Genomic DNA, 23,671 nt, shown 5'->3' with positions numbered 1-23,671 from the left:
TTCTTAACACATAGGCTCCATATAAGAGGACAAAGTGACCCTGAAAATCTACTATACCACAAGGGGGTTCCTGTTAACTCATGGCAAAGTATTTAAAAGTATTCTGCTTTTTTCTTTTTAAGAAACACAAATAAAAAAATTATTTTGACCTTTTCTCTGATTTTTTTTAACCTGGAAGGTATTTTTTAAAGATATCCTTAACTTCTCCTTCAAGATAAAGGTGATATTTCACCAACAAATAAGGAAAGTTGTTGCTTTTCTAAAGAAATCTGTGCTTTGGAAAGAGCCTTTAGAAACAGGTATGTGGAAACATTTCCATATTACGTGATTTTCCTGATGAAAATGGTGAATGTCACTTATAAAATTCTGTCTTGTTAAAACAAGAAATTGAATTTTAACCTGTTTTAAAATCTTTCAAATTAAGTGTTGCAATGGGTTTAAAATCCATGTGTATAAAATATGAAAATGAAACACCTTCAGATCAGTTTGCAAAAACAGCTGATTGACATCTGAGAATAGGAATTTCAATAAAAACATGTATTTAATTACTGAATTGGATTGAAAGATGAGAATCTTAATTTAATAAGTACAGCCAAGCCTGCCCTATTCCATTTGGAACCATCTATCTTTGTGAGGTAACTTTTTCAATTGATAGTCATTTAAACCAAAACCAAAATAAACTAAACCAGAAGCAACCCTCTGGATAGCTATATCAGAAAGAGTTAAATAATGATTTTCAAAATTAGTGAAGTATATTTAATAACATTGCTTTCACTTTAATGAAATATTTTTTAAAATATTATTTATTTCCATCTTATCCTTTTAAAATATGTTTTAGTGTGTTTTATAATGTATATAACATAGTATTACAGTAATATGTGTATAGAGCTCATAAATACACATATGTTAGAAGTGCATACTCAAACAATTTTTACTTATAAATATGGGAAATTGAATGAATTTGAAGATCAATGGTGTAGACAAGAACCACTCAAAGTGTGGGTCCTCTACAAGGTGAATGGCTGGTCTTAGAATGTATATCAAAGCACAGATTCCTTTGTAGAGAAAACCTTCCCGTGAGAGCAAAGTTGTCCAAACTAAATAGAGTGCTTAGTGAAGTAGTTGGCTTACATTTCAGTACCAACTTCTTACTTCATCAAGGACTGGTAACAAACAGTTAGCCAATGGGCACTACACTTTGAGTAGCACTAGTCTAAATGACAAGAGTCTCCAAATCCCCCCTTGCCTTCCATCTTGGTCCCTCTCAATCTCATCATCTCCAAACCTCTGTGTGTTCAAATGCAAATAGAATCTTAAAACCCATTGCTGGTCTCCCATTCCCCTCAGGATAAAGACCTTGATGTGGCAATGCAAGGCCCTGCTATAATATTCAGCTTTATCTCTTACACCACTATACACCCCTGACCAAGGACCCATCCATATTCAACATTTTACCTCCCCTATTCCTCCAACCTACTTATATGGCTTGCTAGACTCTTACTTTTCCTACTGCTTGGAAACCCCACCACAGCCTTATCTGTCTGATGAGCACCTACTACCATTTTGACATTCCAGTAAAGATCTCCTCTCTGAAGCCGTTCTTGGCCCTCCTCTCCTTGAGGAAAGATGACCATTTCTTCCTTTATACTCCACCTCTTCGATGTATGCGTCTCATGGCACCAGTAACATGTTTCTGTCTATCTTTCTAGGAGCTCCTAGAGGGCAGGGACTGTGTCTGTTTTAGTTTCTACAGTTCTAGTTCATATTACAATGACTGAAACACAGTACCAGCTTAATAAATGTTTGCAAAATTAATACAGTATACAATAAATATTTGAATCACACTTCTGTAAATGCTGTAGTATTTAAATAGCAGTCACATTTTAAAGATATTTTAGTATGTTGTCCTCAAGGGAGAGTGTCCATTTCTACTTCTTTGGAAGTGGTAAGTTAAACTACCTATTTGTTTGTGCTGCTTAAAAATTGTTTTGATAGTTTTGGTAAGATTTTTTTTTCAAGACTCTCTGACCAACTTAAGAGCAGGTGCACAATTGCTTGAAAATGCCCTTCCTGCTTCCTAGAGGTATGTCCAGTGATGAAAAGTGAACTAAATTAGGAGCTAGACCTGAAGTTGATTCCTGGTTCTATCACTAACTAATTGTGAGACCCAAGTCTCAGTTTTCTTATTTCTCAAAACACAATAACTAGAAGTAGTGAAGCTTAAGTAAGAAAATAAATCTAAAGCACTGAGTATATGCTTAATAAATGTTAAATATTATGATTACCTTCACTTCTTCCCGACTCTTGACATTTCATTATTCTTATCTTTCTTAACCTCTGCTCACTCCTTCCCGATTTCTCTCTAGAGCTCACTGCCCCAGTATTTCAACAGGGCTCCGTCCTGGGCACTGGCTCTTTCTTCTCTATATCTTTTCCTTTGGTTAAATCATTTGCTTTCAAATATTATGAGAATATGAATGATTTCTAAATTTCAGGTTTCAGACCTTAGCTCTTATGTAGTCATCACACTTGCTTGGAATTCCACTCCTCCCTCTCATTCCTACCCATTCCCATCAGTTTGATTAAACTCTTCCCAATCAACCTTTGGAAATGTACAGTAAACATATACTGAGCACTGGTAAGCTCCAGACTCTTCATTAGGAGCTTCCAACAGGGGAGGTAATGAAAATATTATTCATCCATGAGAAATCCTGCCATTTGCAACAACATGGATGAACCTTAAAGACATTATGCTAAGTGAAATAAGTTAGACAGCGAAAGACAAATGCTGTATGGTCTCACTTATATGAGGAACCTAAAAAGCCGAACTCATAGAAACAGAGAGTAGATTGGTGGTTGCCAGGGGCTGAGGGATGAGGGAAATGGAGAAATGTTGGTCAGATAGTACAAAATTTCCAGTTATAAGATGAATAAGTTCTGGGGATCTAATGAACAGCATGGTGACTATAGTTAATAATACTGTATTGTATATTTGCAAGTTGCTAAGAGAGTAGATCTTAAATGTTCTCATCACAAAAAAAAAAAAAAAAAAAGAAGCGGTAACTATGTGAGGTGATGGATGTGTTAACTAACCTTACTGTGTTAATCATTTCACAATATATACATATATCAAATCATCACATTGTACACCTTAAACTTACACAATGTTATATGTCAATTGTATCTCAATCAAGCTGGAGAAAAAAGAAAGAACTCTTTGAAATTAAAAATATGATATCCAAAACAAAAATAAATTAAGAAATTTTCAAAAATAGAGTGGAAAACATCTCCCAGAAAAGAGAACACAAAAAGAAAGATGGAATAGAGGAGAGAATAGATAAAAAAAAAAAATTAGAAGTTCAAACTAGGGGTCCAACATCCAATTAATAAAAGATTTAGGAGGAGGTAATAAAACAAAAAAGAAAATTGTTGGAGAAAATTTCCCATAAATGCAGGAAGTGAGTCTTCAGAATAAAAATTCCCACAAAGAACGCACACGAATGTAAAAAAGCTCATGGAAGTACATCATAAGATATGAAAACTCTGTGATAAAGAGAATATCCTAGAACCCTCTAGAGAGAAAAATCACGTTACCTGTGAAGGCTGGTATGATGGCTGTGAATGCCATCAGTCCTCTTAGCTGTAACATTGAAAGACAGAAGACGATAAAGTACACCCTTCAAATTCTGAGGCAAAGTGATTTCCAACCTATCAAGGATGAAGTAAAATAAAGACATTCCTAGACATGCAAAGTCTCAAAAACTTGATTTCCCATTCACCTTTTCTTGGAGCATAGACCAAGAAAGAGAAAAATGAGGAATTCAGAAACAAAGATCAACATTGGAAAGAAGCAAATGGAATTCCCAGGGTGACCAAGAAGGGAAGTCCTGGGCATCTCGAGACTAAGACATCTACATCAGAGCTGAAGGAGGGCTCCAAGAGAAAGTTCTAGAAATCAAAAGGGATTTATAGATTATCTGACAGGATTGACTGTATGAAAAACTGGTTTGAGAGGTGTTTTACCGAACTTTAGAGCATGTGGCAAGACTTAGCAAGAGGTCCATTCAAACCAAGATATGTAAATTAAAAAGAGAGACAGGCATCTCATGAAGAAACAAAAAAAGTTACACAAGAAAGGAAATGAAATCACAATATGCAGAATCATGATAACCAAAATATTAAATATGAGTTTAACCAAATATGTCCTAAAACTATTTCAGGAGAGTAGAGGGGGTATCACGAGGATGTGTGTTTGGGGTGATGGAAGAGAGATAAACCCTTATCTTCCATAGTAGGGAGTCAGTGTGTCAATTGAAAACCAATAAATCAAGAAATATTTACAATTATGGAAAGGATACCACAAGTTGAAAGTGGTCGCTTCTGGGGCATCAGAAAGCAGACTACAGGGAGGGGCTGTACAGCGGCATGCTGTGTGTATTATCAAGCTTCCAGTGTAATTTCTTTTTAAAAATAGGTCTATGCATTATTTTAATAAAAATTAGAACTAAATTTAAGAAAGCTACAAAGCATTGGAAGAGAAGACAATGGAGATGGCAGCATTTTAGAGGCCAGCAGGAGGAAAGTTCTTTAAGAAACAAACAAAGCAAAGTCCAGTCTCATTCCTCAAATTCCAAGCACAGTTGTTCTCTTAAAATGCATGTTAACTAATCATGCATGGCCTTGTGACATCACTTTCACGCTTGTCTTGAACTTTTGTCAAAATCTTCATTACTTTATTTCCCACACATCTCCCCATAATTAGATTTTAAGATCCTAGAGGAAATGGACTGTCTTATACTTTTTGTCATCCTCCCACTTTAAAAGAGAAGACAGCAAGTACTCAATAAATATTTGATAAATTGTAACTGAATATCAAATAGCCGTGACTTGGTTGTGATTTGGTGTAAAAACTAACCTTGGAAATCTTAAACTCCATCTAAAGAGAAGAGAATTGGATGGTATATATATTTCTGCCCCATAAAGGTATTTGTGAAAGAATACAGTCATCTCTAATAGTCAACAAAAACAGTCAAACTTGCCCACTTAGTTTACTATCTTTTTTCAAGGTCATTTCTCAAAAAAGAATCTAATTCAAAACAGGTGAAACATCTAAAGTGAGATCTATTCTCCAATATTCGCTTACTTTTTTTAAAAGAAAAAAAAGCTTTTCTAATTTAGTTTGGGAGTTTAGTAACATTTTTTACGTATTGATTTTATTTATTTATTTATTTTTTTGGTGAGGAATATTGGCCCTGAGCTAACCTCTATGCCCATCTTCCCCTACTTTACATGTGGAACGCCTGCCACAGCATGGCTTGATTAGCGGTGCACAGGTCCATGCCCGGGATCTGAACATGCAAACCGCAGGCCACAAAGCAGAGCGCACAAACTTAACCGCTATGCCAGGCTGGCCCCCTACTCATTGATCTTTTAATCAAGATATGCAATCTCATTTTCCATTTTTATACTTTCCATTTTTGATTATCTTGTTTTCTTTTAATCTTATTTTGAAAGAGAATCTCTCAGTGTCTATAATCCCAAAGGAAAGAACACACTGAAATGCAATGCCTTCCATAATAACCAGAGTTCTCTAAGGTCTAAATTATGTAACCCACCCTAATAAGCATTTAACTTACTGTTGAAAATGACTACAATAGTCCCAGTTACTATTATAAGTATTACCTAAGAAGAGGAAATCTCTGTGATAACATCCTTGAGTTTGCATTACATGTATCTACAAAAATAAACTTCAAAAATAAACTTTTGTTGCTATTAGCTGATTAAATTAATCATTTGAAAATCCAAAGGTCATGGCACTGCCATTTTGGTTTACAGAAAAATAAGCCCTTCTTTTCTTTTTGATTCTCAATGACCTTCATAAAAGCATACTATCAGATGGCTGAAAAATTGTTGCATGCCTAAAAGTTCATTGAATACACGATTTTCTAGGATGATCCTGGGCAAAATTATTTTTTTATTGAGGTATAATTTACATACAATAACATGCACAGTCTTCAAGTGTACAGTTTGATGAGTCCGGCAAAACTATATAACCCTACCTCAGTCAAGGCTTAGAAAATTTCCATCACCCAGAAAGTTCCCTCATGCCCCAGTCTCCCACAGACAACCACATATCTTTTTATTTTTCAAGTGTAAAAATCTAGGAATAAAATTGTCAGGTCACAGGATAGATGTATATTTAACTTTATAGGAAATACTGCCAAACTGTTTTCCAAAATGGTTGTCCCATTTTCTCTTCCCACCAGTGAGGTATGAGCATCTCATACTGGCCAACCCGTTGTATCGTCAATCTCTTTGATTCTAGCCATTCTAGTAGGTGTAAACTGGTATCTCACTGTGGTTTTACTTCGTGTTTCCCTGATTATTAACGATGTTGAGCATCTTTTCCTGTACTAACTAACCATTTGTATGTTTTCTTTTGTCAATTGTCTGTTCAAATATCTTACCTGTTTTTTAAATTGTATTGTTTGTCTTTTTATTGTTGAATGGTGGTCCTTGGTAAAAATTTTGGCCTAAATGAAATCAGTTTTAGTCCTAACTACCAGCTTTCCACCATCCCTAGTTTATCCTCTCTTTCCCTTTTCTCTTTCCTTTCTAAGGAGAAATGGCTAATCTGAAACAAATTCGTGCAATGTGTTCATTTACTCATTTATTCTACAGGGATTTTACTGAGCACCTACTGAACACTGTGAAAGTTATAAGGATAAGACATAGCCTCTGCTTTTAAAGAGGTTACAAGAAAATTCAGGAGAAATGTGAATAAGTAACCACACTATAAGTTTAATGTAAAAACAACTATAAGAGGTATTTAGAGAATCAAGATACCACTTCTGGTTAGGGTGACTAGCAAAGGCCTCATTAAAGGAGTGGTATTTGAGATGGGCTTCAGACGAGGGGTAGAATTGCGACAGAGATAGAGTTATGAGAGAAAGAAGAAAGGCAAGTCTACAGGAAAACATAAGATGCATTCAAAGAACAAGAAACAAATATAATTTAGGCCAAAGGATAGTGTCTGAAAAGTGTGTTGTGTTGAAATCATATTGTGGGGAACATGGCCTGACTCTCCAAGTAAGGGTGACTCATGAAGGGTTACCATGAAAATATTAGTAATAGTTGCATGACCCATTACAGTTTGTGGCCCTCTTCAATTCACCCCCACGCCTTCCTCTGCCCACCCTCAGCCCTGACTGTATTAGTCCTGAATACCTCTGTCCCAGCCGCTGCACCAGGACTGCTCATCTCTGCCTCCTGGCTATTTGGATGTCCCTCAGAGGGGAGGGAAATCAAGCCCAAAGACCTAATCAGCCTGGAGTTCCCTGTCTTCCTTTCTGTGCTTGCCGAGCAGAGCCTTTGGAGCAGGCTCTTGGAGAGGAAGGGAACCTCCTAGGGGTGGAAAATCAGGCTGCTCTGCTCACAGACTGTGAAATGAGTCGCAAAGACAAACAGACCCCTTGCAGTGCCCAGCTCGGACACCAAGTCAAACCTAGGAAAAGGGAGCCAAGTTGTTGGGGAAGCAACCGAAGCAGGTCCTCCCTCCTAAGTCACACATCCGTGTCTCCAGAGGCACAGCAAAGGAGAAGGCCTGCGACCATTTTGTGGAGTCTGTGAGAGCTGCAATGATGGTCACAGAAGAATTCAGAAAGAGTAGATAATTACCTTTCCAGAATTGTGTGCATGCTGGCTTCTTGCTGAGAACAACAGTGTGGTCTACTTCAGCCCCAGGAATCTTCAGACCAGAGGAGTTGTGTCAACAACTCAGGATATTTGGTTCCCCCCAAAATCCAAATTTATTGATCGGCAGCATCTCTTACTACCATAGCTACTGATATGAGAAAAAAGGATTAATACTTGAAGTCACAGCACTCTATAATGATAGAGTTACTTTTCATAACTATTGAAAAACTTGCAGAGCATTTCCCCAACTAGGAGGCTGAATCTTGGTGGGAGAGAGATGATGGAGTTATTGCAAAGATCTTCAAAGTCATACAAACCTGTGTATTTCTTTAATTGACTAAAAGTGCAACTACTACAGTCCTTAAAAGTTTCTTTCTTTAAATAAAGGAGTTCTCCAAAGCACTGAGAGCCACTGTCTGAGAGCAATGGCCTCAAATGATCATGCATTTTACATCAGGGGATTCAGTCTAAATAAATGTTTTCATATCTATGCCTAGCCAAAAAGTAAACTAGAATGACTTTTCATCTCTAAGACAGAACAATTCACAAATCCATTAACTGCTTCTTGTAAGATGCTTTTGCTAAAGTTAATTGTTTAAGTAAGGGCTTTTTACCTTGATCAAAATTGATAGAACATAAAAGAATACTTGCTGAGTCTAGATCCTAGGAAAACAACACTTGCAAAATTTTCTAAACCATATAAATTCTGAACAGTTTAATTAACTAATCATTGCTCTTTAGCAAGGAGCCCTCAACAGTGATGAATCTTCAGAACAAAAAGCAAGTAGGAGCACAATTTTTCATTGCAACTTGAAGCATAAATAAATCTACCTTCTAGTGAATGCATACTAGACTCTGTGCTAAACATTTTTACATAAATTACTTTATTTCATCCTATAAACCCTAAAGGATTCTGACCTCTCCAACAGTACTCCTCCCATAATTTTTGGAGATTTCACCCATATCAAGTCTCAATTATTTGTGGGATGAAAGGAGAGACATGAGATTGAATAGGGCCAAATAGACGAGGCAAAAATCATGTGGACTCTGTTCTGTAGCAAGTTTTACTCATGATTTTACAATTAACTAGAAGATGCTGGCAACAGGCTAACTGATAGGAGGGGTAAGTCAATCTGGGATTAAAGTTTTCAATAAATAACCCACAAATATAAACAAAAGAAGCAGTTTATGGTGTGTACAATTAGGCACTCAATTCTTCCCAAGTAAATATGGGTGAGTACTAAATTCTTTGCCTCTTCTGGGATCTTTACTCTTGGAACAGGTGGAAGGATATAAGGTAGTTAAAGGTTTTCATTCTGACATACTATCTCTGCCAATCTCTGAAATCTATTTTGTTAATTACGTTCTGCTTCTGAGTCTAAAAGAAATAAACACTTTTAAATGAGTGGACTTTTCGTTTCTCACAGGTAGCATTGAGGCTGATCCTTTTGCCACTATGGCGATGGTCATGTTGTATGTGTGTTGGGAGTGGGGGAGGAGAAGGGAGAGGATTCAACATTGAGGAGAAGGATATGTTTGTGTTTCAGTATCTGACTACTGACAATAAATTGCCCTCATTTCCTCTCACCACTGTGCATAGAAGCTCTGACCTTACTGAGTTACAGTACACAGGTGGTTTTTCATTGCAAGATCCATTATGCTGAGACAGTCAACTCCGTGAGATTTCGTAGGTCATGGAAGCTATAGGCTTAAAAGAAATTTAATTATGCAAACTTAAGAGGGACAAAAAGAGGATAACAGTGATATCTGAGTTATAAAGCAATTTTGTTGGTACACAAAGACTTCGAGAAAAGATTGGTAATTTATGATCATCTGAATCTTGAGATGAGCATTTTCTTATTAATAATAGCAGCCATTTTTGAGCATCAGCTATGTGCTGGTTCTTTACAGATAAGTATATCACCTTGAGTCTTTCTAACTATTCAACAGTAGGTGTTATTGTCCCTATTTAACAAATGAGAAAACTGAGGTGCAGAGATAGCAGGTAAGTCCCCGCGGTCACCTGGCCGTAAGTGGTGGTGTTAAGGTGCAAAACCAGCACTAACTCAGAAACCCATCTCTTCCTGGCACTCCGGGTCAACCCCTTTCACAGATGATTATTCTTGCATCTATTGTAATTCTCCAACTTTGCTTGATCATTTTCTTAAATTTCTTCCTAAAACTGTTCAGTTCTTCATCTTACTCAGAAAAAAGCCAGAGCCTCACAAATAGCCTTCAGAGACCTATGCTGTTTGCCGCCCCCACCCACAACCCGATATCTCTGATCCCATCTCCTACTTCTTCCTCATCACTCCACTCCAGTCACGCTGAACAGGTCCCCCCAGGCATGTTCCCCCCTTAGGGGGTGTGCCCTAGCTGCTTTCTCTACCTAGAAGGCTCTTTCCCCCGGTATCCATGGGGCTTGCTCCTTTACTTCCTCCAAGGTTTTCCTTAAATGTAAGCTTCTGATTGAGGTCTTCCCTGAATACCCTGTTTAAATTTGCCGGCTGCTTTATTTGTATTTTATTTTATTTTCTGTGCTTTATTTTATTTTCTCTGCTTTATTTAAATTTGCCAGATGCTTTATTTTTATTTTATTTTATTTTATTTGCTTTATTTTTCTCCTTGATGCTTATCACCATCTGACATTCTAGACATTTACTTACTTGTTTATTCTCTGTCCCCCTCCATTAGTATGTAAATACAATGAGAGTAGGGATTTTTGTCTACTTTTTCCCACTATTGTAACCTAAGAGGAAATACACTCATACAATGCCTCACACATAGCAGAAACTCATTAACTATTTGATGAATGATGAATAATTTCAAGCCAAAGCAATAGACGGGGCAAGAGGAGTTTTACTTTTCTGTTCCTCAGTTGTTTGTCTTGGCATTAAAGTTACAATGAGAACACCTCTTTCCTTATGGGTTCTCTGAAAATGAGCAAACACAGTAGCTCAATGGTACATATGAACAACTTGCAAATTCATGTTGCAGTTCAATCCTCAAGTGAGAAAATAAAGACATTTACTTGTGGGTATCGACAGCTTTGAGGCATCTTAAAATACAGTACCAATTTTAAAACGTGCTGAATATTGACTCACATCCTAGAAGCATAAAGAGTTTGTATAAAATGGAGTTGAAGCGGATGTCCCCCTTTCTCCTCATGTTGCTTTAGGACCATTATCCCTCCTTCCTCCTTAAAACCCCTCCCCAACTTTGACTCTCATGCTGTCAGACATTACCACCCAAATATCTTTTTGTTGTTATCCGTGAACTCCAAAGTCATTTTGTCTCATTTCTTGAAGATTTCAGCTACTGATTCACTGTTACTGACTTCTCTAACACTATTTCTCTCATAAATTTTGGTGATTTCAATATCCAAAGGATCATCTTTCCTATACTTTGGCCTGTGACCTCCACTCCTCCAATAAACTTGCCCACCATTCTACCTCCAGACTTCAATTCCATGGTCACATCCTAGACCTATCATTACCAACAACTACAAACTCTCCATGATCTCAATCTCAAACATCGTGTTGTCTTTCCGTATCTTTCCTACTGATACATTAATTCCTTTGGTCCCATTAGGGTCTACAATCCATTACTAACGTTTCACTATTTTTCACATCTCTCACATCCTTACTTCTTCGTTATGCAGTTTAAATTCCATGGTCTGTCATTATAAATACTGACTTGTACACATAGCCAACTACCTACCTTACCCCTCTCTCTTATCATTCTTGCCTGGAAAAACCCTACCTTGGTTAAATCCAACTTTCCCCCTATTATGGGTCTGGACTTTTGCAGGTAAGCATGGCAAGTGACTTCACTTTAAATCATTCACCCCAAGTGGGCCCTAGGTGATACATAGCAATAACACCCCATTTTCCCCCTCTCCTGGATGAACATGTCATCCCTCTTCCTCTTTCCTCAGTTCTCTAGTCTTTCTCTTTCTCATGCCCAGTTGATCACCTTGACTTCCATTTCACTGAGAATAAAATCAATCAGAAGAGAATTCCTTATTCTTCCATCTGCCTGCATCTATGTCCACATTCTCTGACTCCTCTCTTGTATTGTAAGTCACTTTTTAAGTCTGGCCCCTTCACCAAGGTTCTGGATCCCATGCACTCTCAGCAATTCAAAAGCATCACTTTTGCAGTTCTCTCCCTTCTGTCCTATAATAGCATCTATGTTTTCCTCTTTGCTGGATTATCCCCCATCAGCATTTAAACGTTTTATAGTTTCTCTCATGTTAAAATAATATTTCTTGAGCCTATAGATTAAAAGACACCTAAGATACTTATCAGACAGATGCAATATCTACGTCTATTTGGATCCTGACTCCAATGAGACAACTACTTTGCCTCTCTTGGAACACTGATTGAATATTTGATGCCTTTAAAGAGTTAATACTATTTTTAGGGTTTTTTTATTTTAAAAAGATTCTTTATCTTTTAGGGCTATATATTGAAATATTTATAATTTAAAAATATCCCTTCAACTCCATATCTACTTCTTATCTATTTATTTGTGTCATTTTGCAGCAAGACATCATAGAAGAGTTGGCTAGAGTTCTAATTCCTCTCTCCCAATCTCTGTCAAGCTCACTCCAATCAGGTTTTCACCTCCTACCATGCTACTGAAACTGCTCTTTTTTAGATCACCAGCGACTTCCAGAGTTGCTAAATCAAATGGCCAATTCTTAGTTCTTATCTCAGAAGCATTTGACTCACTTGATGACTTGATGCTCTTTGGAATACCTTCTTCTTTTGGCTTCTAATACACCACTCTCTCTTGGTTTTTCTCCACACCTCTGATTGTTCCTTCCCAGTCTCATTTTCTAGTTCTTCCCTTTCTTCCTGATCTCTTAATGTTGAAATGCCCCAGGGCTCCATCTTTGGTCTCCTTTTTATCTCTATCTTCATTCACTTCCTTGGTGATCTCGTCTACTCATATGGCTTTGCATAATGCCTATGATACCCAAATAGAAATCTCCTATCCAGACAACTCTCCCATATTCTAGACGTATAACACATGGCCAACTTGACATTGCCACTCGGATGTCTAAAAGGCATCTCAAACCTGACCTGTCCAAAACTGAACCCCTGATCATTCCCTCCAAACCTGCCTCACCTGCAGCCTTCCCCATCTCAGGAAATGGCAACTCCATTCTTCTAGTTGCCGACCAGAAATCATGGAGTCATTCTTGATTTCTCTTTCTCTCATACTCATATCCAATGCACCAGAAAATCCCATTGGCTCTGCCTTTTAAATCTCTACAAACTCCAACCATTCTCAGCATCTCCACTGCTACCACTCTGGTCTAAGACACCGTCCTCTCTATTGTTGGTTTCCTTGTTTCCGCTCTTTGCTCCCTCTGGTTTACTTTCAAAGCAGTAGCCAGATTGATCCTTTTAAAATAAGTGAGTTTATACCATTCCTCTGAAGGCTTTTGATGTAACTCTGATGAAAAGACAAAGTCCTTTTGATGGCCTACAAGGCACACGTGATCTGGCTCCCCATTACCTCTCAAACTTCTTCTCCCACATTTCCTAACCCCTTCCACTCCCCTACTGTCTCAGCTCCAGCCACACTGGCCTCCTTGCTTGCTCAAACATACCAGGTACGCTCTCACCTCAAGGCCTTTGCACTGACTGGTCTCTCTGCCTGGAATGCTCTTCCCCAGATATTGACATGGCTGTCTCCTCACCCCTTTCAGACCTTTGCTCAGCTATCTCCTCAATGAGGCCTTCCCTGACACTCTCCCCCATCTCTAATTGTGACCCCACTTCTGGGCTCTTCCTTTCCCCTTCTCTGTATTCCTTTTCTCCATGGTACTTATTGTCATCATCTAACATATATGTGTTTTACTTATGTTTTTTAATTGTCCCTCTCTCCCCACTAGAACGTAAGCATGAGAAGAGTAGGAATTTTTGCATGTATAGTTTACTGCTATAGCCCTAGCACCTAGAACTGTACCTCAGACATGGAAAGCAATCGATAAATACTTGTTGAATAAATGCATGTCATGTTTTTAAATTCTTTTAAACAAATAATTAGACAAGCTCATTCTCTTGAACTTATTGAACTTGTAAGCCTGTAAGTTATTTTTAGTTCAGTATTAATAAATTAATTAAACTGCCTTTTAAGTGCTAAATTAATCTTCTTTCTGCCTTAGATGTATTTCATCTACCAATTTACAGATGTGACTACACATTTTTAATGGATCAGCTTCTACACATTGACCTTTAGAAAAACCCACATGCATTACAAGCGAGCATAGAAGAGACTTGCAATTGCTGCTGAAGCATTGGCAAGCCAATTAGTGCTTATTTAATTTGCAATTGAGTTCATCAAAGGTTAATCTTAAAAAAACAATCAACGACAAAATATCTCACAAAAAATGGAAGTTGTTCCAATGTCTGGGATGTTAGAGTACATAATTGCTTCTGAGGAGCAATTTGTTCTTCCTATGACATCAAATATCAGTTGGCTCATATTTTTTTTTCCTGGCATTATTAAAATTTGGTGATATTCTTGCCTTGTGTATAACCCTGCAGGACTTAATCTCTCCAAATTCAGGTCCTGTTACTTTCATTAGACGCTTAACTTGAGATGGTTCCCATGACCTAGGCAATTAGACTTCAAACTGCCTGCCAGGATCAGCTCAGCTGCATTCTATTTTGTGAGTAAATACTTGCTAGAGACAAATTCTCATGAAGTTCAGTGCCCATCACTTGATGAGCTCTTTGTGGAAAATGCCAGTCAATAAGAGAGAGAGAGGCCCTCCAGCTTGTAGGTTTCCATCCATATGGCTACACTCACAAATGAATTTGGATCCCTTAATTGCTGGTAGCTACTTTCCATAGTCTTCTCACTCTGAAACAAAATTTTAATATTTTTCCATATTTTGAAGGTTTTATTTTAGAAAAGAAGGTACACTGTTAGGAAATTCTGGATTCAAAGTGGTCAAATAAAAATTTAGGTGAATGAGAAAAGACACAGATTCAAATAACTTAAAATGATCCCTCCCTTGTTGAGTTTGGGGATTTCTTGAGACTCAAACTCTTTCTCCATCATCTCCGGAGATGGGAGACTGTCTAACGTGGCTCAGCACTCAACAAGTATTTGTTCTAAGCTCTTGCATTGTTCTACGTGCTAAGTGGTGTAATGATTAAAAGTTAAAGATGATGCATTGAACTTAAGCTTTTATTTCCTCTCCCTCTTGAGATTCCCCTCAAAAGATGGGAAAGGAATTTTTAATATACATAAATCCACAAGGACAAAGAGGGCAAGTGAGAACATGTGAATGGTCTGGAGAGCTACAGAATTCTGAAAAAAAAAAAAGGCAGAGGAGAAGGAAGGCGAAACTTAGAGTACTCACGGGGAGCGTATAGACAGAGGCAGCACCTTGCCCTGTAGAGGCTCTGAGGGGCATGGATTTAGAGGTGATGGGTGTGGCACGTGGCGAGAGTGAGATGTGCATCTAAAAACAGAAGGATTAATAGAAGGTCTATATCTGGAAATGTTAACCCTCTGCCCCATTCAAGCAAAATGCCAGCAGCCAAGCACCTCCCTGTACCCTGCAGATTTGAAGTCTTTTCTGAAGAAGTTGAAAAACTTTAAAATGAAAAAGACCTCCACATTCTGCCGTTAGGGGGTCCAATGACATAAACATAATGGCCAGCTCCCTACACAGTTGCCCTAAAGCAAAGTCTAGTAGTGGACAAGCTCCCAGTCAGATTTTCAGTGCCTCACTCTTAAGCATGAATGTGCAACCAAGAATCACCAGCCAAACACTGTGTCTAGCATGAAAGATCAAGCCAAGATAAACAAATGGGACAGAAGGGGCTTGGAGGAACCAAAGATGTTGCAGGGAACAGAAAAGAACAAAGCAACTATTAGTGACCTGAAATCAATCTGAAAAGATGTTTCATCCCTATAACTATAACAGTAATGACAAAAATGATAATAATAGCTAATATTTATAGAAAACATACTGTCAGCTACTATTCAAAAAACGCTGAATGAGGAAACTGAGGTACAAAAAGATTAAATGACTTATAGTAAATGTGGAAGCTGGGATTCAAGTCCAAATAGTCTGAATTTAAAACCAATGTTCTTAAGCACTATGTGTGCTTCCTCAAATATGCTATAAAAAGGAAGAGAAAAAAAAATCACTCTTTAAAATATATTTATGCATTTGACAAATATGTGTTAAGAGCCTTCTGTCTTCTAGGCACCAGTCTAGGTGCCAAAAATACAGCAATGAATGGAACAGGCAGAGTCCCAGCTCTCATCAAGCTAAAATTTAAAAATTCAAAGCTAAGCACAGAAAGACAAATACTGCATGATCCCACTTATATGTGGAATCTAAAAACGTTGAACTCACAGTAACAGAGAGTAGAATGGTGGTGGCCAGGGGCTGGAGGATGGGGGAAATAGGGAGATGTTGGTCAAAGGTTACAAAATTTCAGTTATGTAGGATGAATAAGTTCTGAGGCTCTAATGTACAGCATGGTGACTATCAGTAATAATATTATATTGTATACTTGAAATTTGCCAGGAGAGCAGATCTTAAATGTTCTTACTGCACCCAAAAAAATGCTAACTATGTGAGGTGATGGATAGGTTAAATAGCTAGATTGTGGTACTCATTTCACAATGTATATATGTATTAAAACATGATGTTGTACACTGCAATTATAAACAATTTTTATTCATCAATGATACCTCAGCAAAGCTGGAAACAATTTTTTTAATTAATTAATTTTTTAAAATTAAAATTTTTTAAGTTAAAAATTAATTTTTAAAAAATTCAGTAGAAGAGATGGATGATACAGCCAAGGAATTCTTCCAGAAGATTCAATAAAAATAATAGGAGAGAAAATTACAAGAAAAAATGTCTAATGGATCCAAGAGATTCATTTTCCACTTACCAAGAATTCCAGAGAAGAAACAAGGAAAATGAGATGAGTATGTTATCATGGAAACAATACCAAAAATTGTCCTAGAGCTGAAGAGTACAGGTCTCCAGATTGAAGGGGCACCACCACTCCCGTGGCCAGGATAATAAATGGAAAAGATCCATATCAAGGCACACCTTCATGAAATCTCACACCAGAGACAAAGCGAGGGCCATATAATCATTTCACAATATATCTGTATAGCAAATCATCGTGTTGTACACCTTATACTTGCATACCTCATATGTCAATTATATCTCAATAAAGCTGGAAAAAAAAAGAGCAAGAGAAGGCCATAAAAGCTGCCAGAAAGTAAAAACAAGCCAATGACCAAAGAACAAGAACCTGAATCACATCATTCTTACCAAAAGCAACACTGGGTGTTGGAATGCAATAGAGTAAAGCCTTTAGAATTCTGAAGAAAAATGATTTTCAACCTAAAATTTTATAGCCAAGTAAAGTATCAATTGAATGTAAAAGATAGAAAAAAAAAAGTCATTTTCAGACATGCAAGGACTCAGAAAATATCTCCCTCATATAACCATTCTTAAAAATTACTTGAAAATGTGCTCCAGTGAAACAAGGGAGAAAATCAAGAAAGAAGAAGACCCAGGATTAGGAAGAGATTCCCACTGGAGAGACGGTGGGGATACTCTTCTAAAGAGCGTGAACTTTCTCCCGTAGACATTGGAAGAACCATGGGTTTCAAGTTGGAAAGCAATATGATGAGATCCATATTTTAGAAAGAACATTCTGTCCTAAGTCTGAAGTGGAATTAGTAGAAGATTTCTGGGAGACCAGTCAGGAAGTTTTTGCAAAACTCAAGTGAAATGTAATTCAGACCTAAACTAAGGTGGTAGTAATAAGAACCATGAGACTGTAGATGTTTAAATAGCTGAGCTGACATCTGATCAGGGGGGTTAGCCCAACTGCATTTTACTGTAAATATTCCTGGCATGAATGTCGGGCAAGGGCAAGAGAGACTCCAAGGGGATGCAAGCTCTGGAAGACGGTGGACAGAAGACAGGAAAGAAAGAAATACCAGAAGGCTTGGAGGGAAGATTCATTCCATTTGGGGTATTTTGAGTGGAGAGGCAGTGCTACATCCATTGGGAAGTATGAAGGAGCTCCTACCTTCTTTTCTGATAACATCCAGACCGTCTGATTAAAACTGCAGATCTCTGCAAGGGAGGTTAAATCAAAAAAAAAAAAAAGGGAAAAAAGCAACTGTTCCCCTTTCTTGACGCTGTAAGTGCCGAGGTAGCATGAGTGGATCCACCTGCATCAGGAAAGGGCAGCCCCTCAGGAGCCCTTTAGGAGCAGCAGGCTTAATGGACATGTAGAACTACATAGAGTGGCTCTTGCCAGCAGTAAGTGAGATGGCTCCAGATAGATTCTAATTTGGGCTGTAAGTGGCCTTAGGCCCCTGAGATGAGATTGGAGAGGTAGGCAAGGGCCAGATCAGCCGACCTTGAAGGGCACAGTAGGAAGAGTAGATGTGATTCGTGGTACATTGGGAAGTCACTGAAGGTTTTGAGCAGGAGAGTGACATTACTCAATCCATGTGTTCTGACTATTCTGGCTGCTGTGTGAGGAGTGGATGGAATGGAGTAAGGATGGACAAGAAAGCTATGTTAGCTTCAACTAGAAAGCTTGCATTGGAGATGCAAATATATGGTTTCGAGTCTTTTAAAGTTCAAATCCACAGGTATTTTGCTAGATTAAATGGAGGAGGAGCAGGTTGGGGTGGGGGATCAAAAGCTAAGTTTGGGATGGACCTGTTAAGTCAGAGATGCCTGTGAGGCATCAGATGGAGATGTCAAATGAGCAGTTGGATATACAAGTCAAGATCTGGGCTGGAACTGTATTTGCCAGGTTCCTTAGTTCTGACTTGAGCTCAGATAAACTCCAAATTGAGGCAAGAAGGGCTTTAACATTCATTGAAGACCTACTATATGCCAAGTACCCATTATGTTACAGATGTTTCTGTCGTAAGGTTTATACACATTTTCCAACACCTGCCTTCTCCATGCCTGCTAAAGCACCTTCCCAATTCAGCCCCACTGGGACCCAACTAGAGGCCACCAGGGATATGCTTGCTGCAGACACTGAGACAAATCACAGAATCAGTTCCTCCCTCCCAAGTTCCTAATGAGTCCCTAGAGGGTTGCTGCACCTGAATCTGTGTTCAAAGACTCCAGAGACCTGAAGATAAGGGGTAGACAAAAGCTCCTAGGACACTGAACCTAAGAACTCTAGACCCAAATTATGGTTACAGCTCCACCCTTAGTTTGTTTAGTCTCTTTGGACACAACAGGCTTTGTTTCTTTGTCTTAACTTCAGTATCCACCTGCTTCATAAAAATGCTCTGAGAATTGAGATGAGATTCTGAATGACCTAGAGAGCATCTTGAATAATACAGATTCCTGGGCCCTGCCAGCAGAGGTTATAATTCAGTTGGTCTAGGGTGTTGCTTAGAAGTCTGTATTGCAGGTGATCCTGATGCTGGTCCAGGGTGGTAGCCTGGACCATAAACACTGATTTACAGAGTGGTGAGCTGCCAGATTTCACCAAATCTGCTTCAATGATATCGCTACCATTGAGATCACTATGGCAGTTTTAAAATAAGGCACCAAATTCTTTGACACTCCTCCGATCGAGAGGTGGGCTCTATGTCCCCTTCCCTTGAATGTACCAGTTCTCTTGGAATGCTCCAGATACTTCCTCTGAGGATGCTCCCTCTTAGAATTTGGCCGTCATGGTGTAAGAAGCCCAAGCCACATGGAGAGGACGCATCCAAGTCCTAGTTGAGTTCAGATTTGAGTCTTCTCAGTCCTGGCACCAGATATGCAAGCAAAGGAGGCTGCAGATAAAGTTGTCCCAGCCTTCAAGTCTTCTCCGCTGAGCCCCAGACATCATAGAGCAGAGACAAGCCATCCCTGCCATACCCCGTTCAGATTCCTGACCCACAAAAGCCATGCTTATAATAAAAAAGATTGTTGTTTGATGCCGCTTAGTTTGGAGTGTTTTGTCCTTCAATAACTGGAATGGGTACTAAAGTGTTTTCTTAAGAAATATCTATTAAAATGCCAACACATTACTTGGAAGGATAAACTCTTTCAGATGAACACACACAAACAGTGCATCCAACAGATGGCAAAGCAGAAAAAATGAGCCAAGAGATGCTCTCGTTTCACTTACATTAAAGCATCACTGAATAAAGAGACGCATAGGCTGCTTCCAGAAAAACGGAGGCAGAAAGATGGCCACACCTTGAAGACAGCATGGCTAAAAGAAAAAGAGGCACGTCAGAAGGACAGATGAGGCAGGAGAGGAAAGTCCAGTTTCATTTACTTCACAATTGTGCTTAAGACTGGTTCTAAAATCCCTCAACTCTCTCACTAACTACAAAGTTGTTTGTTTATGCCAATTTCCCAAACGTACTTGCTTACTGTTAAAAATCACCTGGGATCAAATAGTAACAAGCGCCAAGGGTAATTCTTACCACCAGGCAAGTTTGGGAAATGCTAAATTATGGAATTGCTAAATTAAATACAAAACAAAATAGCAAAGGTGGCACGCTTTCCCGAGAATCACAATTCTGCGGTGAATGGGGTTAATACTCGAGCTTTGTGTTTATAAAAAATGAGTAGCAAGGTCTAGCAGCCTTGAACCCCGAGAATGTAAATCCCAGCTGAGTTCAATTACAATGATGTGGAGGAAGGAGCTGTAAATACTGGAATTCACTTGCTAATCAGTCACTACTAGTTATGTTAAAATATTAAAAATGTGATTGTAAACACGTAAAAAATAAGGAATATTTAGTGACTATATCAATTAATAAAATATAAAATAAGAGAGATGTTAGGTTCAATATTTGTGGTCTTATTCAAGCTATTATTCAATGCAAGTAAAAATGATGGAGCAGGGCCGGCCCTGTGGCTTAGCGGTTAAGTGCATGCGCTCCGCTACTGGCGGCCCGGGTTCGGATCCCGGGCGCGCACCGATGCACTGCTTCTCCGGCCGTGCTGAGGCCGCGTCCCACATACAGCAACTAGAAGGATGTGCAACTATAATATACAACTATCTACTGGGGCTTTGGGGAAAAAAAAATGATGGAGCAAGATATATAACCTGCACTCTATGGGACCGAGAAAAAAAGAGGACATGTCACACTGAAAGCCATGAATTAATTCTACTTTAGTAACTAACACTAATGTCTACATTGTCCCCAGCCTCACCACCTCCGCCACTGTTTTCAGAAGTGACTTGAATCTCATTTCAGATTGTTAACGTAAATACTGGAGTTTTCTTTCCAGGAATACATTAACAGGCTTCTAAAGAAACTGGTGAGGTAGTTCTGAGTCATGAATTCTCCACGTAACCGGTTATGACTCCCAAGTTCTGTGTCATTAGGAGAAGATGTTCATGATACTGGTATTGACCCACATCAATGAGCAGTTCATTGATCCCAAAACCCCCCCATCAGTCCCAATCCCACAGAGACTGAGAGCAATTTAGGCCCCTTTGAGTCTGATCAAGTTTATTTCTCTTGCATCTTGAGACCCTTTAATGGTCATATGGTGTAGTTTTCCAGAGTAAAATTGACATCCAAAGGTTTGCATGTACTACAATAGGTTAAAATAAAATGTCTGCTGAACTATTATTTGTATTAATGGATATTAGAGTTCCAAGCAATAAAAATGGGAGTCCTTTGTAACATATCAACTTAGAAGCCTAATATCCCCCCTTAGACCCGTGGCTTTGTGTAAAAAACTCGGAGTGCATATTCAACAGCAGAAAGGCACATGTCACCTCTCCATTAATCTCAGGCCTGTTTGACATTCTGACCAAGAACTAGAAGGCTCTGGCTGCTCAGCATCTCTCCGTATTACTCTGTTCTCTGCCTCCCAGGGACGTCTCTTATACCAGTGTTACTGCCCTGCCATCCAAAGGCCTGGAGCACCTGAAGGAATTGATAGCAAGAAACACATGGACTCTAAAGAAACTTCCACTTTCCTTGAGTTTCCTTCACCTCACACGGGCTGACCTTTCTTATCCGAGCCACTGCTGTGCTTTTAAAAATCAGAAGAAAATCAGAGGGTAAGTGACAGGTGTCTGGAATACATGACAAAAGGTCTTGGTGGAAGCTGGGTTTGGGGTAGAAGCTTTGTGGTTTGAAAACCAGGTGGAGAAGAATTTGGAACCATCCGTAAGAAACATGAAATCCATGGGACACAATGACTCTGCAGACTCAAAGTGGTTGCAGATGAGAAATAAGGCCAATGTCACTAGATTGCAGCCCAGGAGGGGAGGATAATAGGCAATGACGAAGGAGAGACAGAAATGACCAGATCATGTAGAATCGTGTAGAGACTACACAACATGATATCTGGCCTCCAGATGCAACGCATATTAGATACTGCAACACAAATTAGATGCCACAACTATGAGGACAAACTTAGGAACAACACAAGCAATTGGATTACTTGGTCAGTTCAGGCCTTGCAAATGTCACAGCTCACTGGTTACATGTGTGTGGGCTACGGGTCAGCTGGGTTTGTGCCCCAGCTCTGCCACTTCCTAGCTGTGTTATCCCAGCCTACTTACTTAGCCTCTCTGAGCCTTTGTGAAAGCAGATCATAACGCTATTATTTATGGAGATTTTGAGAAGATTAAATGAAAAACTGAATAGAAAACACCTATCACAGTGACCTGCAATATAAGTTCTCAATAAATATTAGTTATGATATGTATTATTTTATTATAAGGCTGCTTGCAAGGCTGCAAAGGAGGGATGGCCTTCTTTTTCTCTGCATGCTTTCTCTGAATCTTGTCTTCACCTACACTTTTACTCTGCATTATCTCCCCCTTTATGTCTCATGCAATCCCCTGTTCTCCTAACACCATCTTCATTTACCTCTATTCTCTCCCTTTCAGTTTCTATATAATATCTACTGGTTGACTTTCTGCACTCATACTTGCAGTTGGAAATAAGTTGAGATCTAGTTGTGGGGGCAGAAGCAAACAGGAAAGTTGAACAGCTGTGCAAAAAGAAGGCCAATACAGGCATAACACCTGCAGAAAACTAGGAGTGGGGTATGGGGAAGGTGATAGGGGGCTCTATATTGACACCATGTGGCCCTGAGTAGGAAGGGACTAGGGATGGGTGGGAGGCTAAAGTGGACATCAATGGCAGGGTCCAGATTTCTTGTGAATCTCCAAAGAGCCTGGAATAGGCAGTCCATTGGGCATTTTAAGCAGAGCCCAATAGATGAAGCAACATCTGCTCAGTAGCCAAAGCAAGTTAAAGAATCTCTTTTGATGTAAGTCTGGTACACTAGCAAAAAACTAAATCTTACTTCAGTGACCATGCCTGCATGATAGTGTCCAGTTATTCCTTTGGTCAATAAATATTTACTGACACCTGCTGTGTGCCTGGCACTGTTCTCTCCACAGCAACGAATACGACAGGCAAGAGCCCCCTTGCATTTTGTTTACATTCTAGTAGGGGAAGTCAGAAAATAAACAAGCAAACAAATAAGATATCAGATAGTGCTATGAAGGAAATAAACACAAGGGTGGGACAAGTTATTTAAGGAGATGAGGGAAGGATTTTCTGAGGAGGGGAAATTTGAGTTTAAAACTGAATAGTGAGTAGAGGTAGCCATGAATTTTTCAGGTAAAGGGAACATGGAGTTCTAAAGCTCTGAATAGGAACAATAATAATAACAATAACCAACACATACATGGCACTAACAATGTTCCAGGTGCTGTTATAAGAGCTTTAAAAGGATAAACTCATCTAATCCTTTAACAACCCTATAGGAAATTGATGCTCTCACTATCCCATTTTTCAAATGGATAAACCAGTGTTCATAGACCTTCCCAAGGTGAAACATCTAGTAAATAGTAAAACCAGGTCCTAACCTAGGCAGACTGGCTCCAGCATCCGTGTTTTTTTAGTCACTGCTGTTCTTCAACTGGTTGCAGAAGAGAAATAAGGG

The 23,671-nt window shown here is 38.9% G+C and overlaps 1 protein-coding gene across 1 annotated transcript in view; it reads left to right on the top strand.

Annotated features, from left to right (window-relative positions):
- Positions 1-23,671, top strand: part of TSHR (thyroid stimulating hormone receptor) — a 63,646-nt gene that overhangs the window by 36,340 nt on the left and 3,635 nt on the right. Inside the window, exon 8 of the mRNA XM_087447772.1 lies at positions 21,579-21,767. Within this exon, the coding sequence (XP_087303898.1) occupies positions 21,579-21,767 (189 nt within the window). The remainder of the gene's footprint in view (positions 1-21,578; positions 21,768-23,671) is intronic.

Source organism: Ceratotherium simum, chromosome 24, assembly GCF_057802395.1.
Source record: "Ceratotherium simum simum isolate JZ-2026a chromosome 24, ASM5780239v1, whole genome shotgun sequence".
NCBI lineage: Eukaryota > Metazoa > Chordata > Mammalia > Perissodactyla > Rhinocerotidae > Ceratotherium > Ceratotherium simum.
The sequence above is the reverse complement of the archived record's forward strand: the minus strand, read 5'-3'. Positions and strand labels throughout refer to the sequence as shown.